The sequence below is a fragment of the Crocuta crocuta genome, unplaced genomic scaffold, assembly GCF_008692635.1.
Source record: "Crocuta crocuta isolate KB4526 unplaced genomic scaffold, BGI_CrCroc_1.0 scaffold235, whole genome shotgun sequence".
In the NCBI taxonomy this organism is placed as follows: domain Eukaryota; kingdom Metazoa; phylum Chordata; class Mammalia; order Carnivora; family Hyaenidae; genus Crocuta; species Crocuta crocuta.
Window position 1 is genome coordinate 9,937,680 of NW_027531285.1, and position 17,359 is coordinate 9,955,038.

General features: G+C 37.1%; 1 protein-coding gene across 2 annotated transcripts in view; it reads right to left on the reverse strand.

The window, feature by feature from the left end:
• Positions 1-6,022: 6,022 nt before the first annotated feature.
• VIRMA (vir like m6A methyltransferase associated) overlaps positions 6,023-17,359 on the reverse strand; it is a 60,460-nt gene continuing 49,123 nt past the window's right edge. Inside the window, exons 18-24 of one of the 2 annotated variants that reach the window (XM_077771354.1) lie at positions 15,280-15,432; positions 14,624-14,784; positions 13,814-13,910; positions 9,877-10,043; positions 9,086-9,417; positions 7,054-7,197; positions 6,023-6,370 (exon numbers count right to left, since the gene is read on the reverse strand). In XM_077771354.1, coding sequence (XP_077627480.1) covers positions 6,216-6,370; positions 7,054-7,197; positions 9,086-9,417; positions 9,877-10,043; positions 13,814-13,910; positions 14,624-14,784; positions 15,280-15,432 — 1,209 coding nt within the window. In that variant the 3' untranslated portion in view covers positions 6,023-6,215. The remainder of the gene's footprint in view (positions 6,371-7,053; positions 7,198-9,085; positions 9,418-9,876; positions 10,044-13,813; positions 13,911-14,623; positions 14,785-15,279; positions 15,433-17,359) is intronic. The other variant, XM_077771355.1, reaches the window with a different exon arrangement.

Sequence of the window (17,359 nt, forward strand, 5' to 3'; positions counted from 1 at the left end):
ACCCCCCAACCTCAGGTCTCTTTAGGTGCCTCAATCTTTTCTGAAATGCTTTTTTCCTCATGCTGCTCCCAAACACCTGCCACTAGAAACTTCTTTCAGGGCAGTAACTGCTTTGCACCATTTTATGCCATCATGGCCTAATATAATTCTAGAGCTATTCCAGTATCTAGGAAACATCTTTTGTATTTGATTCCTCCATTTCCATTACCATTGTCTTAGCTGAGGACATTACTTTTCATTCAAGTCATTGGGTCCAAACCTGGCTGATTATCAGAATCTCCTGAAAAGATTTTTAAAAGCAGATTAGTAGGTCCTTGGAACCTCCATTTTTTTTTTTAAGTTTTAAAATTTATTTTGAGAGAGAAAGTACGCATGTACGCGTGTGCACAAGATGAGGAGGAACAGAGATGGAGAGAGAGAATCTGAAGCAGGCTCTGCACTCAGTGAGAAGCCCAATGTGGGGCTTGAACTCACTAAGGGTGAGAGTATGACCTGAGCCAAAACTAAGAGCCAGATGGTTAACCCAATGAGCCAATCCAGGAGCCTCTTGGAACCTGCATATTTAATGACTTCCCCAGATGATTCCTAACTTTGAAAACACTGAGAACATGCCAATGGTTCTCACATTGTAGGGTGCATCAAATTTTAGCAGAATCACATGCAGGGCTTCTTAAAGCACACATTGCTGGGCCCCAGCTCCAATTTCTTATGGCTGGGGTTGTGCCTAGGAATGTGCATTTCTGACAAATTCCCAGCTGATGCTGAGCCGCTGATGTGAAGACAACTCTAAAAATCATTGATTTAGATCTTTGCTGTAATTGCTTAATTGCTGTTTCTGCTCAGGCTCTTTTCTCTCTAGTCCATTCTCACTGCACCAGAGCTATCTTTTTTAATGTTTTTATTTATTTTTGAGAGAGAGAGAGACAGAGCACAAGCGGGGAAGGGGCAGAGAGAGAGGGAGACACAGAATCCGAAGCAGGCTCCAGGCTCCGAGCTGTCAGCAGAGCCTGATGTGGGGCTCAAATTCACAAATCGCAAGACCGTGACCTGAGCCAAAGTTGGATGTTTAACTGATTGAGCCACCCAGACACCCTGAGCTATTTTTCTAAAGCATAAATATGATTATGATTAACTTATGGAAAACATCTTTCAGTCACTGGCCAATGGTAGATGCTTATAAAGGTGTGCCAAGTGTGAAAATATCATTCATATTAACAAAAATTTTATTGCTGAGCACAGACCTTTTGTAGTTTAGTCCCAGTCTCCAAGTACACATTCCCTCCACTTCTTCTACCCCTGATCCCTACATCCAACATTGGCCAAAGTAGACTACTCACTGTTCCCTGCATATTCATATCATCTACCATCTCCTTATATTTAAAAAAAATATTACCACATACCCCTGAGCATCTCAGGACTTATTAGAAACTGGTCTATCTTCACTTAGAATGTATACTACAGGATCATTATAAAAGTGTCCTGAAACTAAAAACCTCCCTAAAATCCACATAAAAATGCTTTAGTGGGTCTACAAATAAAGCTGCAACTTCTTTTTTTACAAATAGTTTATTGTCAAATTGGTTTCCATATAACACCCAGTGCTCATCCCCACAAGTGCCCCTCTACGTGCCCATCTCCCCCCTCCCCTCCCACATCCATCAGTCCTGTTTTTTCTCAGCATTCAAGAGTCTCTCATGGTTTGCCTCTCTCCCTTTCCCNTAAAGCTGCAACTCTATTCCCATAACTTCCACATTATTTCTCAAGCAGGCACTAATTCCTATGTCTTCAGAAATAATTTAGTTAAGTATGTAAAATTTTCCAGGCAGTAGAGGTTCTCAGGTAAAATATTGCTATACACATCAAAAAAGAAAAATAAACCAAATATATACTTTCCTTAATCTTCAAGACATAGTGAGGTAGGTAAAAGCAGATAGATTTAGGACCAGAGATTAAAGTTTATTAAAGTTGCACAGCTAATAGATGATAGAGCTGGTTCTCAAATCCAGGTTTTTTGGCTCCAAAGAACTCTAGCATCATGTCCTATCACAAATTTACTTGGTAAATTTTACCGTCTCAATTGAAGATTAAGTTTTGCAGTAATCCAGTTCCAATTTCTAAAACAGATGTAATCAAACTCTTCAGGACCGAATCCTCTGGCCACATTTTGTCTGGCTCATATAGTTATTAATTCTTGCATTTGAAAATTGTTTACACACACACACAAAGAAAAAAATTGTTTACACAATGATCCAGATTTTTGGCTTTTTAAGTTTATTTATGTATTTTGAGAGAGAGCAAAAGCTGGGATGGGAGTGGGGGCAATGGGGAGAGAGAGGGAGAGAGAATCCCAAGCAGGATCCATACTGCCAGTGCAGAGCCCAATAAAGGGCTCGGTCCCACAAACCATGAGATCATGACCTGAGCCTAAAATAAGAGTGGGTCACTTAACTGCTTGAGCCACTCAGGTGCTCCTTGTCTTCTCTTTGAAAAATCAGAACCAAGGCCCCTGGGTAATAAAAAACCTTTTTTTTTTTTTTTTAAAGTCAGAAGATGGGCTGCCTGGGTGGCTCAGTCAGTTAAGCATCTGACATTGGCTCAGGTCATGATCTCACCATTCATGGGTTTGAGTCCCATATCGGGTTCTGTGCTGACAGCTCAGAGCCGGAGCCTGGTTCGGATTCTGTGTCTCCCTCTCTCTCTGCCTTTCCCTGCTCACATTCTGTGTCTCACTCTCTCAAAAATAAATAAACATTAAAAGAAGATTTTTAAATAAAAAATTTAAAAAACGTCAGAAGATGCATCAGCATTGGACCTATCGTCTTCCAAGTTATCAATCAGCTGAAGCTGAAACCTAGTTTCCTTTAACACTGCAGCCACTCTCCAGAGCCACCTGCTTCAACTTTCCCAATTTTCACCCTGGTACTGAAGCCAAAATGCCAACTTTTTTCCAGTTTTCGCTGACTCTTCTTCAGCTGGTTCTCTTCCCACATTTGTTACTTTCCAGGCTACTGCTAGTAGTTGAGTTTGCAACCTTTTCTCTAGATTATGAACTTACAAGACCTTTATAAAATCTTGCTCATTAATTACTAATCTATGTCTTATGAATTTAAAAATAAAAACCAGTTTTTTACCTGAACTAGTCTATGCAAAAACAATTTCAGACATGTTATATATGATCGAACACACAACTCTAATGCTTTTTTTTTTTAGCTATTTAAGAAAGTTCCTTTAAAAATTCGTTTGAATTTTTTAATTTATTTTTGAGAGAGAGTGTGTGAGTGGGGGAGAGGGTAAGAGAGGGAGATACAGAATCCAAAACAGGCTCCAGGCTCTGTGCTGACATCTCAGAGCCTGATGCAGGGCTTGAACTCATGAACTGTGAGATCATGACCTGAGCTGAAGTTGTATGCTCAACCTACTGAGCCACTCAGGTGCCTCTAAAAACTCCAGTTTGAAATGTACCGACTGGATTATTCAAAAATTGAGTTGTTCCATGTCTATACACTAACCCATTAACTTAAAAAAAAAAAAGTTATTTACATGAGGGTTTCCTCCATTAGATTGTGATCATCTTGGGGGCAGAAAATAGATCTTACTCTCCCTATACTTCACAGGCTGTCTAGGGTATATGAACACAGGAGACGCTCAAGAGACATATCCTCATTCCTACATTCTCAATCTGTGGGTTTTGTATTTTTACACAAAGCAAGAGTTTACACAACTAATGAAACTTGCTACTGTTTCACACACAGATTAATACCAGAAATATTGTTTTTAAATGAAGCATAGCAATATTTCAAAGCATTTCTTTTTTCTTATTCTTTTTAAAGTTTGTTTTAGTCATCTCTACACCCAACATGGGACTCAAACCCATGTCCCCAAGATCAAGAATTGCATGCTCTTCCAACTAAGCTGGCCAGGGGCCCTTCTTTTTTCTGATTCTTTTCTTAATATTCCAAGTAATCTTTAAACCCAACATGGGGCTCAAACTCGCAACTCTGAGATCAACAAGAGTTGCATGCTCTTCCTACTGAGCCGCCAGGCACCCCTCGTTTTTCTTATACTTATGAAAAAATACTAATCATTCTATCAAAGATTTAACTCATTAACTCAGTAACTCATTGTATTATATATTAAATAGAATAAGTTTTATTCTTAAAGGTATTCTCCATTTTTCATTAATTTCTAAATACCATTCAAAACTTTTCCTGAAATTTCTTACATAAAACAAAGTAGTTTTGCAAATAACGTGTATACCCATTTTACCAAAGTACACATAATATAAAATTGATTTTTCAAGGTATGTGATCTTCCATATAGATCTAAATATATATGAGAGCAATCGTCCCCCAGTTATCTCTCTGGCTTACTTCAGAAATGACTAAAACAGAGTGTTAAGCCTTTAGAATTCCACCTCCATATGATAAATTAATTTTGATCTTTATTATCATTCAACCTAAAAAATAGCTTCATACATCATCAGGATGTGAAAAAGAAGTATAGAATTACAAGTTACCCAATCAGGTTCTAAATCCTGTTTCTAATCACTTTTGAGTCAAGCTCCTCTTCAGAGCTTTCTCCATCTATAAAGTTATGGTATATCTCTTCTGCTGGATTGCTATAAAAACTGAGTGATATATGTGTGAAAGGGATAGTCAACATGTTTATCTAAGACTCTTAATTACTCGGCATTTTAAATTTGCCTGGTATTAATCTGCACTTCTGTAATTTATTACCTTGGCTGGCCTGAATTATTGGGTATTAACCCAAGGCAAACAGCAGAAACAACTCAGAGATTATCTTCAACTTAAAGCTAAAAAAATTGGTCAAGTAATTACATATCTATATATACCCATATGTTATTATTTAAGAAATGCAGTTACTTAAAAAACCACTATTTTTCTGTGTGCTTATGTCAGACATTAGGGACAAACTTTGAAATCTAGCCAATGTGAAAAATGCATCTTTAGAGAGAATGAACTCATTAGGTTTCAGGATTGAAAAAGATTTAGGTTATCTTGTGTTTTTTGAGGCTACTAGTTATGAAAAGATTTCCATCACCTTTTCCTTAAATCAGAGTCTTTAGAGCTCAGCTTTCTTTAAAGTATTTTCCAAACATACTTTATATTCCCATTAATAGTTTGGCAAAACAGTGATATAGGGATGGTATGAGACTCATACACTCCTGTTGTTTAAGAACTCTATATTTTATGGCAGTTATATAGGCTAACCGAGTCAAGACATCCTTGGGGGAAAATATGGCTATTTTCTCAAAGTTATCAACTTTATTTCTGTATATAAAGTCCAGACCTTATTAGATGTTTTTGATTCTCAAAAGAACCATTATTAGACTATGTCTCATTGAGGCTTTAAAAAATTGCATAATAAAATATCGTAAGTAGGTATAAAGCTGAAACGCAAAGTACATATATATTTCTAATATTAAGAAGAGTGTCAGCTTTCTTTTGGTACAGCCAAAAGATACCGAAAACTGTGCACCAGGGCATCCTAATAAATTAACACAGATGTCACAGGTATTTTAAATTTTTGAGAGTAACACATCTGTTGGACACAACACAAACTACAAGTTCAAGGTACTTTAATTAGCACTAAATTTTCCCATGACAGTGTATCTTTGCAAAACCAGGTTTTCACCAGTTCTGATAAAAAGTACTGTGCAAAAAGCATTGTGGAACAGGAAATGATACTGATGATGTCCAAGCTGATTCCAAAGTCTAAGAAGTTGGCAGTGTTCACAGTTACTCACTGTTATGAAATAAATTCTTACTAAGTTGTTTGGATCCACCGTTAATAAATAGAAGTATTAGGTATTTCTTTTGGCTTAGCTGTGCTGTGAAAAAGTTACTGCAACACTAAAGGGCGCCATGAGCTGAGAAAAGTATTGGGGACATCTGTAGCATAGGCAAAAAGACACTAAAACCAAAGTCACTTCATTGTTCATTTTCTACCTAAGAAATCTTGTAAATAGTTATATATGAAAGGGAAAAAATATATACAAACGTACATACAAAGTTTGGATTTTTATTGAAATCTTGTGTTAGGTATCAAACAAAATCTGCTTTCTTCAGATAAAAATATTCTCTCAGATGTCTCCGGATAACTGCTAAGTCTAAGTTGGTCCTTTAATGTCTTATTTTATTTTTATCGTTCTCATGAAACGTTCGTATACACTCAGGATGTTCCCGAAAGAATTTTTATCGTGTAAAGGATCGTACATGACGACCTCTACCACTGCCTCCACTAACAAACTTTCCTCTTGAGCCTCCACTGCCGCTATTTGCACTTGCCCAGGAAGGTCCAATTCCCCCACGACCTCTAGAAGCACGGTCACGAGGACTTGGGCGGTAGCCTATAAAAAAAAAAGAATATAGTTTTTAGTCATAACATCCTTTATGTTCCCACTATAGAAACAGTAACCTATAAAACTGAGCTTAAACTAACACAGGAATTACTCTTTGCTCCTTTAAAGTCCATGTGCAGGTTCTGTGAATGTGGCGAAGACTGCTGAACTGTCCAGTTTAAATAGGTAAATGTATGATACGTGAGAATTATACCTCAAATAAAGGTGTTATAACAAAGAAAGTGCATGTGAAATCAAAAGCTATTCAATTCCAGAAGAATTCTGGACTTGATATAGCAACGTTTGAGGAAAAAACAGGTTATGTGCCTACACACACAAGACAATATTGAAAACAAAAATAGAATATACTCTATGAAGATATCTCTATTATTAAAATACTTTGGTCAAAAAAGTATCTTACGGGTTGGCTTTCATTATCAGCACATCACTATGAAACTGCTCAGATTATACATGTAGTTCAGAATCGGGAATTTTTATTATTCCCACAGAATAGGTACATTGGGGATTCATTTGCAGATATAAAATGAATTGACTTTAGAATTATAAGTCTATGTTCTAAAATATTCTCTTTCAGAATGAGAGTATATGACATTTGACAACTTGAAAAGGAGGAGTCACACCATCTCCCCCACCCCCTGCCTCAGTGATATCACTGGGAAGGATGTGTATACCTGTAGAACTAAGTGGTCGTAATGGTGGAAGAGGTCCCCTGTTAAAATTGCTTTGGCCTCCACGACTTTCATTGTAAGTTCCTCGAGGAGTATTCTGAGCACTCCAACTGGAGCCTCTTGTTCCCTCCCGACGACTGTAGTTTCCTAAAAACAGAAAACACAATCAATATCTACTATTTTCACGACTTCAACTGGATTAAAAATGATTAATAGATTTTTCTTATTCTTCAAAGTAATGGAAAAGAAACTATGAAATTCTGGACATGGCTTATATACTACAGTGTGTCAGCACTGTATGTGGTTAGAAGCAGAGGCTCTAGAGCCAGACTGCCAGCATTCAAATACTGGTTCTGCCACTTACATTTATATGTCCTGGTCAGCTGATAGTTTTCTCTTCTGTAAAGTGGCTATACTAACAGAACCTACCTCAAAGATTGGATGTAAGAGTGTTAGATATCATAGTCCTAACACAACTATGTGTTTGCTATTAATATAAATTGCTATTCACTTTCACTGCCAACCTCCTAACTCAGCAACATGAAAACACGTCAACAATCCGCTAGTTTAGTATAAGTTCTAGAAGTATATACTCAGATAATCCTTAAAATCTTGAAACTTTAAAACAAGGAATAATGAAAAAAAAAAACAAGGAATAATGTTTAATAAATCACAGCAGCATAAGATATGATGCAATAGGTAAAAGTAGCCACCTTTAACAATCAATAAAACATGTTTTGTGATTTTCTGTTATATTCCACAACAGTAGGGGCACCTGGCTGGCTCAATTGGTGGAGCATGCAACTCTTGATCTCAGGGTTGTGAGTTTGAGTCCCACACTGGGTGTAGGGATTACATAAAAATAAAATCTTTAAAAAATGTTTTTCCACAACAGTAGCTTAAAAAAGAAACAAGATTTGTATTTAAAGCTCTGCTGTGCAGTGGTCTCCCTAGGTCCCATGAGGGTAGCAGTGAAACAGGCAGGACACAGGTGTGCAACATTTCAAATGGAATTCATTCACAGGTAAAATCTTGAAACAATTTAAAACAGATTAAATAGGGGTGTCTGGCTGGCTCAGTCAGTAGAACGTGTATCTCTTGACCTTGGGGTTGTGGGTTCAAACCCTATGTTGGGTATAGAGATTTAAAAATAAAATCCTAAGGGGCACCTGGGTGGCTCAGTTGGTTAACCATCCAACTCTTAATTTCGGCTCAGGTCATATCCAAAGGTTGTGGGATTAAACCCCACAATCAGGCCCTCCACTAAGTCTGGAACCTGCTTAAGATTTTGTCTCTCTCCCCCTACACCCCTCTCCCCTCTTGCACATTCTGTCTCTCTAAAATAAAATTTTAAAATAAATAAATCTTAAAAAAAAAACCAGATTAAATATAATGTCAACAAGCAAGCAGATAAGAGTATCAATGATTAATTATATACAAGAATCCTAAGGAAATTGTTGGTAAGTAGAACTGTGACAACGTGTATATATACTATTCAGAAAGGATAAACACAATTCTCAATATAAAAAGGAAAATAATTAGCCAATTGACTTCTTTTAAACTTATCACTAAACATGCAATGACTTAAATATTAAGTTAAAAAAGATTTTGTCTGGGGCCCCTGGGGTGGCTCAGTCAGTTAAGCATCCAACTTCAGCTCAGGTCATGATCTCACGGTTCGTGAATTCAAGCCCTGAATTAGGCTCTGTGCTGACAGCTCAGAGCCTGGAGCCTGTTTCAGATTCTGTGTGTCCCTCACCCTCTGCCCCTCCCTTGCTTGCTCGCTCGCTCGCTCTCTCTCAAAATAAACAAACATTAAAAAAAAAAATTTTTAATATTTAAACTCAAAAAGAAAAACCTTTTTTTTTCCTATCCAATAAAGTATTCAGCAAATAATTACCAGTGGTCTGGGAAGCAGCTTAATTGTACTAACTGAAAAGTACTTCATCTGCATCACTTACGTTTTAATCACTTATATTCAATATGCTGATATCCCAATATTCTAACCCACTAGAAAATATACATAAATAGTTACCTTTTGAAGCAGGTGGTGTGAAAAACCTATTCTGACTGTGAAAAGCACCCCGTCCTCCTCGATTGCCTGAAAATCCACCACGAGAAGAAATTTTCTGTGATACTTTGAGTGGCCGTTTTGGTGGGGGTATTCCATCTTGAGGGACCACTTCTTTGCTTTCAGCCGCAACAAAGTCATCCACGTGCATGGATGGTGGTCGGCTTGTGTTCTGTTTTCTCTGACGAAAAATATCATGGGGTCGTATACCCTGTCCAAATCCTCCCCTGCCCCTTCCTCTTGGTGGTGGCACAACATGAGCTCGTTTGGCAGGTTCAATGTATTCAGACTTCCCACTGTTAAAACAAAAACACTTCATGAAAACTTTTTCTTCTTTTTCCTATTTCGTGAATATTTCAGTCAGTCTTTGCAGTACTGAAAAGTATGACATTTCAATTAGTTATTTCAATTGTATTAACATTGCAAATACCTCTATTACTTTCCAGGGATGGACAACAAAACTAGCTAAGAATGGTACTCACATTTTATGATATGACTAACAATTATTTAAAATGATCCATCCAGTTCACCTTGTTCAAACCTTCCAAACTCTCATAAAGTAGAAGAACGTAACAAATTTGCCAGGGATACCCTGGCCAAAGTAGTATCTTAAAAACAATTCCAAATAATATTCTTGACTCAAGTATTATGTCAACTTCCTTCTTTCTCTAATAGTTATGTGTCTATCTTAAAATACATTGCAATAAATAAGCTTCCATGACCACAATCAAGATCTTCAGTAGAAAAAATTTTACCTTGAAGTTATAAAGGTCTCATGCTTGTGCTTCCCAAGTTTGAATCCTTTAGTAGTCTTAGTTCTCCCTGGAGATGATGGTTCTGACAAAAATGAGCGCTCTAATTCTGAGTGCAAGTCAAAGTCACTACAGCATTTTTCAGAGAGCTCAATTAGATCAACCTTTACCTGAAGACATAAAAATGAAACAAAATGAAAAATACATCTTAACTATAATTATTAATGTAAAATTTATAAAAATTCCTATTTCCTATAAATTATATTTGACTCTCATGATAAATAAATTATAGGTCTGCCTCTTTCCCTCATTTTTTTTTTTTTTTTTTGTTTTTAGTTTATTTATTTAGAGAGAGCAAGAGAAAGAAGAAGAGAGAGAATCCCAAGCAGGCTCTGCATTGTCAGCAAGAAGCCCAATACAAGGCTTGATCCCACAAACGAGATACCATGACCTGAGATGAATACAAGAGTTAGATGCTTAACCAACTGAGCTACGCAGGTGCCCCTCGCACTCTTTTAAAGATTTTAAGTAATCTCTACATCCAACATGGGGCTTGAATTCACAACCCCAATATCAAGGGTTGTATGCTCTACTACTAAGCTAGTCAGGAACCCCTTTCCCTCATCCTTTCAAAAAAGCAACATAATTGGTAGTTAAAGAAAAATCCTAGGAATTCAGCTGCATTTTCGGGGGATGGAAGAGGGTGGCATTCCTTCTCAAAGAAGGGCTGTCAATTTTGGGAGGCCTCTGCTATCTGACAAGGAACTCAGAATTTATCTATATAAATTAACAAAGCAGCAACTCCATAACTTTTCCCAAAGAATCTGAATATAACACACTTTGTAAGCCCTGTATAGTCAACATTATCTATTATAAAAGGATTCTGTGCCACAGATCTCAAAGTTCTATGCATTTAATGAGGGTCCAGTCTAAGTTTACTTCCAGAGAAATAAGTTCTAAAGAATCATTGACAATTTACAGTAAAGGAGAAATTAATTTTTTTTTTTAATTTGAGAGAGAGAGAGAGAGAGCAAGCACTAGTGGAGGAGAGGGACAGAAGGAGGAAGAATCTTAAGCAGGCTCCATGCTCAAGGTGGAACCCAACATGGGGCTCAATCCCACAACCTAGGAACATGACCCAAGCTGAACTCAAGAGACGGAGAGGACAACCAAATGAGTCACCCAGGCTCCCTTTTTCGTAATTTTTAAGCAAGTGTTATGGTCAATGTGGGGCTTTAACTCACAACCCCAAGATCAAGAGTCACATGCTCACTCTACTGACTAAGCTAGCCAGGCACCCCAAGAGAAAATTAATTCTTTTTTTTTTAAAAAAATATTTACTTTTGAGAGGGAGAGAACAGGGGAGGGGCAGAGAAAGAGGGGGACAGAAGGTATGAAGCAGGCCCTGCGCTGACACCGGCAAGCTTGCTATAGGGGTCAAACTCAGAAACTGCGAGATCATGACCTGACCAAAGTTGGACCACTAATTGACTGAGCCACCCAGACATCCTGAGAAATTAATTCTTTAATGCAATTTAAATCAGATTTTATGCAATGTTAAAAAAACTTTTTTAAACATTTATTTTTGAGAGAAAGAGACAGAGTGCGAATGGGGGAGGATGGAGAGAGGGAGACACAGAATCTAAAGCAGCTCCAGGCTCTGAGCTGTCAGCACAGAGTCCAACGTGGGGCTCGAACTCATGGATGGTGAGATCCTGACCTGAGCCAAAGTCAGATGCTTAACCAACTGAGCCACCCAGGCGCCCCAGATTTTACGCAATAGTTTAAAAGGGAAAGTAGCTCTCAAATATACTAAATATATTTTAAATGTGAAGTAAATAATTCTTTTACTCTTATTGCATATAATAAATACTAACACTTTTTGGACCAAGGAATATCCAAATATATTTATTTTTTTGACCAAGAAAAAAAAAAGTATGCGGTGCCTGGGTGGCTCAGTTGATTAAGCGTCTGTCTTTGGCTCAGGTCATGATCTTGCAGTTTGTTAGTTCGAGCCTTAGTTCGGGAGGAATTTTTCTAGAACTGCATTGTCCTATATAATGTGTGATGTGAGTTATGTGTATGTTTAAGTTTTTTTTTTACGATTTATTTATTTATTTAGGGGGAGTGGAGGGGCACAGAGACAGGAGAGAGAGAATTCCAAGCAGGCTCCATGCTATCCATGCAGAGCCCTGTGTGGGGCTCAATCTCACGAACCATGAGATCATGACCTGAGCCAAAAAACAAGAGTTGGCCGCTTAACCAGCTGAACCACCCAGGCACTCCTGTTTAAATTTTGTAGTAGCCACATTAAAAGAGAAAAAGAAGGAGTGCCTGGGTGTCTCATTTGGTTAAGCAACATGGTCATGACCTCACAGCTCGTGAGTTCGAGCCCTGCATCAGGCTCTATGCTGACAGCTCAGAGCCTAGAGCCTCCTTCAGATTCTGTGTCTCCCACTCTCTGCCCCTCCATGCTCATGTTCTGTCTCTCTCTCTCTCTCAATAAAAATTTTTTTTAAAGTTTAAAAAAATTTTTTAAAAAGAAAAAAAGAAAGGAAAAAAACATAATACTGTAATATATGGCAGAAATCATCCTCCCTAATATAGTTCTGAGAAACATAAATCAGTGTGCTTTTAATTTTAAATGTTTATACTCTTACACGTTCAGCATTATGTTTAAGAATGCAAATTCCCATTTGTACCTATATTGTTTTAACAAATAGATTCTTTACATCTGTCCCAAATTAAAAGTAGATTGTTGGGGCATCTGGGTGGTGTAGTCAGCTAAGCATCCAACTTCAGCTCAGGTCATGATCTCACGGTTCATGGGTTCGAGCCCCACGTTGGGCTCTAGCTGACAGCTCAGAGCCTGGAGGCTGCTTCCGATTCTGTGTCTCCCTCTCTCTCTGCCCCTCCCATGATCATGCTCTGTCTCTCTCTCTCAATGATAAATAAACATGAAAAATTTTTTTAATATATATTTTTTAATGTTTTATTTATTTCTGAGAGAGAGCAAGAGATAGCATGAACAGGGGAGGGTCAGAGAGAGAGGGAGACACAGAATCGGAAGCAGCCTCCAGGCTCTGAGCTGTCAGCTAGAGCCCAACGTGGGGCTCGAACCCATGAACCGTGAGATCATGACCTGAGCTGAAGTTGGATGCTTAACCGACTGAGCCACCCAGGCACCCCCAAAGAAATTTTTTTAAGAATTAATAAAAGTAGATTGTCACAATACCATTCCTTTCCTTAAACCCAAAAACAGAAATGAATTATAATTCTGTGGGATACTTTTCTCTATTCTATACCCTACAAATATAAGAAAACAAAGTGCTTCAGAATACTTAGGCAAAAACATAATTTTTCCCCTAAAGAATCTCATTGTCAGGGCACCTTGATGGCTCAGTCAGTTGAGCATCATACTCTTGATTTTGGCTCAGGTCATGATCCCAGAGTCATCAAATCGAGGCCTGTGTCGGCCTCCACACTGAACATGGAGCCTCCTTAAGATTCTTTCTCTCTCCCTCTGCCCCTCTGCCCTGCTCTCACTCTCTAAAAAAAAAAGAAAAAAACTCTCATTCTCAAATATACAGATCACTAACTAGAAAGAAGCAAAACAAGTAGCATAAGATACTGAATATCCTGGATACTATTAAGTGGGCAGCTGATATGAAAATAATGCAGTACTGGTCCCCAAACGGGCTTTTTTTTTTTTAAAGATTTTATTTTTAAGTAATCTCTATTACCCACCATGGGGTTCGAACTCACAATACACTGAAGAGTTGCATGCTCTACTGACTGAGCCAGCCAGGCACCCCCTAAATGGGCTTTTAACAGTCATACAACACGTAACTTATTTTAGTGCTAACAATATACACAGAAACCAAAAAAAAAAAACCCACAACAGTTTTATCTAAATATTTAGTAATGAAATTACTTATACCAAATCCAGATCTGTATCAATCTCCTCAGCTTGAAATGGAGTGAACCACATGGATTTCAACTGATCATCCATGACATCGGCTAGCACATATGCAGTCCTAGAATAGAAAGGGTATTTAGTAAAAAGCAGAATTCTAAAATCAAATATTTTAGGTTATCTTCTCAGCAAAATCTGTAGAATGCACAATTAAAAACGTTACCCTCAAAACTGTTAGTAAAATTAGTACTTAAAAGCCAAGTTTATTACATTGTACCAATGTGTACAGAAACTGCCCATATTTAATTTTTCTAAACTTTGAGAGTAATTCCATTACACTGAATAGTTAATGTTCTATGTTCTAAAGGTACAGTGCTCCAAAGATCAAGAGGCATATAACCTACAGACCAGGGATCAGTAAACTATGGTCCCCATTCTGCCAGCCTGCTTTGTGTATAGCCTGTAAGATAGGAATGGTTTGTTTATTATTTAAGTTTTGTTTCATCTGGTTTTTAAGTAGGCTTCATGTCCAGCACAGAGCCCAATGTGGGGCTTGAACTCAAAACACTGAGATCAAGACCTAAGCTGGGATCAAGAGTCGGATGTTTAACTGACTAAGCCACCCAGGTGCCCTTATTATTTAAGTTTTTTAAAAAACCATAAGAAACAAACAAAATGCTGTAGAAGAATATGCAACAGAGGCTGAATGTGGCCTGCAAAGCCTAGAATTTTTATTACCTAGCCCTTAACAGAAAAACACATTGTTGGCCCTCGTTAGATCTCAGTCATTAAATATACAATATTTGCTCAACCACAAAACATTGCTTGTTTTACCTATTATTAAAGAGATTCTGGAGAGATTCTGGAGCTGAAAGTACTGGTTCTATATCCTGATCACCAAGGGGTAAAGGATCACCAGATGACTCCAGCATCTGCTTAAGTCCAACTACATTGTCCAACAAAGAATCCAGATTGTCATCATCTTTTGAATGTTCCTAGATATAGACAAAAACAGAATGAGATGATACAGGTAAAACTCGAACATTTATATCCATAATCTACTGACTCTTCTGTAGAAAACTTTGTATTTTTTGATAACTAAGAAATTTGGGACACCGTCAAAAACTTATCAACATTAAACACATTCAAATAAAACAAACACCAAAAACATTTGTCATTTTATTTCTAGAGAATGGTATCAGGATACATCCTGCATTCAAATAGATAATTCAAAAACTATTGCCTTCTTCCTAAGATTCATAATACTATGGAGGACTTAACTCCAAATTATTAATTCAAAGATTCAAAGAGTTATTTCAAACTTTATTATAACTATTCAACTGAAGGTTCACCATTTAAAAACGTCACTATGAAAAACTTGCACTAGTGAAAAAGAGAAAAATATGTATCTTAGGAATGAGCAAATGTTTTTGTTTCTGTTTTTCTTTCTGTTTTTCTTTTTTTGTTGTTTTTTTGTTTGTTTGTTTTACCAAAACAAGCTTCTCTAGTTCAAGGAACAAATTTTCTGGACTTTCTTCTTTGCTTTGTAGAAGCTGTTTTAACTCTGCAGCATTAATACTCATTGTCCGTGACGGATGAGCTCCCTCTACTTCCATGAGACCACTATCATCTCCACAACATCCCTGTAAATGTCACACACAAGTTAAATTTGAGAGCAGAGAAATTTGCAAAGATGCTTCCAAACTTATACAGATATTTAAGCTGTTTGCTGCAATCTTCCTCTCAGCGTTTTGGTTTTACATCAGTACAAATGGCTAGTTTTAAGGAAGAGTTAATCAGCTTAAGTCTGAAATGCATTCATTTTCTTTTGAGTAAGACTCACATAATAAATAGCTAAACACACATATTCAATTCACTAGCAGCAAGGTTTCTTAACAAAAATAAAATACACTGGCACTTGCAGGGCATGTAACATACTGATTGATACTTAAGTTAATAAAATGCCTACCTACTATAATAAAGAACTGATGAAACCTGAATTTATCTTTCTAGAGATAAAGTAAACTAAAAAAAACAGTAACAATTGTATTTAAGGCTATATTCTGTAATGAAAAAAGTATTTCCTGTTTTAAAAAGTAAGCCATATAATACATGGTATTAAGATAATGATACTCCCAGATTTGATCTACAAATTCAATACAATTCCAATAAAAATCCCAGCAATCTTTGCAGAAACTAATATAGAGATGGAAAAGTAGATTAGTGATCACCATGGGCTAAATAAAAGGGGGAATGGGAAGTTTCTGTTATGGGCACAGAGCTTCTTTTTGGGATTATGAAAGCATTCTGAAATTACATAGCAGTGATAGTCGCACAATATACTGAAAACTAAAGGGGTGAATTTTATGAGACGTTGATCATACTTCAATAAATACATTATGAAAAAATCAGCAAGAAGAAATCTACAGTAATAGTGGCAAAACACAAAAGAAGGTGAAATATGAAAGGTATTATAAATAAAACTGACATGAATGACAGCCACTGAAGAGAATGATGAAAAGGAAGAAAGTTGATTTCTATCTTGAAGGTCAGGGAAGATCACGATAGAAATGTAGAGCAGATAAAAGATAAATCAAGTTTATGGGGAAAGATGATGAATTTGATTTTGGATATTCAGATTCTATCAAGTAGCCAAGGGCAAGGAGAGACAGGAGAGGGGAAAGGTCCCAAATAGAAGGTATAAGATCTACATCAAGATAACAATGAAGTGATGGGGGTGGGGTGCGGTGGGGTGGGGTAGGGAGCATTCTCTTCTAATGAAGGAAACAACGGAAAGAACAGGGAAAGAATCTAAGGGAGTGAAAAGATTTAGAAACCAAACAGGATGGCCTTGATCTTCTCAATGAAGGAGGTAAGGAAAGGAAATGCACTGGTGAGGGATGAATAAAAGCATTAATTAGCAGTCCTCAGGGCCCAGCAGCTCCTGGATAACAAGAATGAACACTGGTTAGTGGTTTCTGATTAGGAACTGTTTAATCAGTGACATGTGTAAGAAAATGTGTCAAACTGATTTATTAGCAACACACCAGATAGGACCTGGCAAAACTAATAAGTAGTCTTCTGTAAAAACTTCTAAAATTTCTTTATTGTAGCTATAGTCCTATGATTAAATATGCTCTTTATCTTTCAGAATCAAAATCTGATCTTTCACGATCAAAGTATCTGGTAAACTTAATCACTTTAATAAAGTATTATCTGACACAAAGCAAATACCAATAAATAAACTATAAAACACAAAAATAACTATAAAACAACATGCAGCCAAGAAGTGCTTACTAGAGTGAAAAAAAATTTTAAGTAGGCTCCATGCCTATTGTGAAGCTTGAACTCATGACCTCAAGAGCAAGAGTCTCATACTCTCCTGACTGACTGAGCCAGCCAGGCGCCCCTTACTGGAGGCATAGATATTTTTAATATAAATTACATGCATAAGAGAAATACACTAAACAGTAAATCTAATTTTGTGTTATGAAATCATCCCATATTTTATGTATTTTGGTAAAACTGAACTAAACAAGTCCTCCACAATTCCTTCCAAACACAAATCTT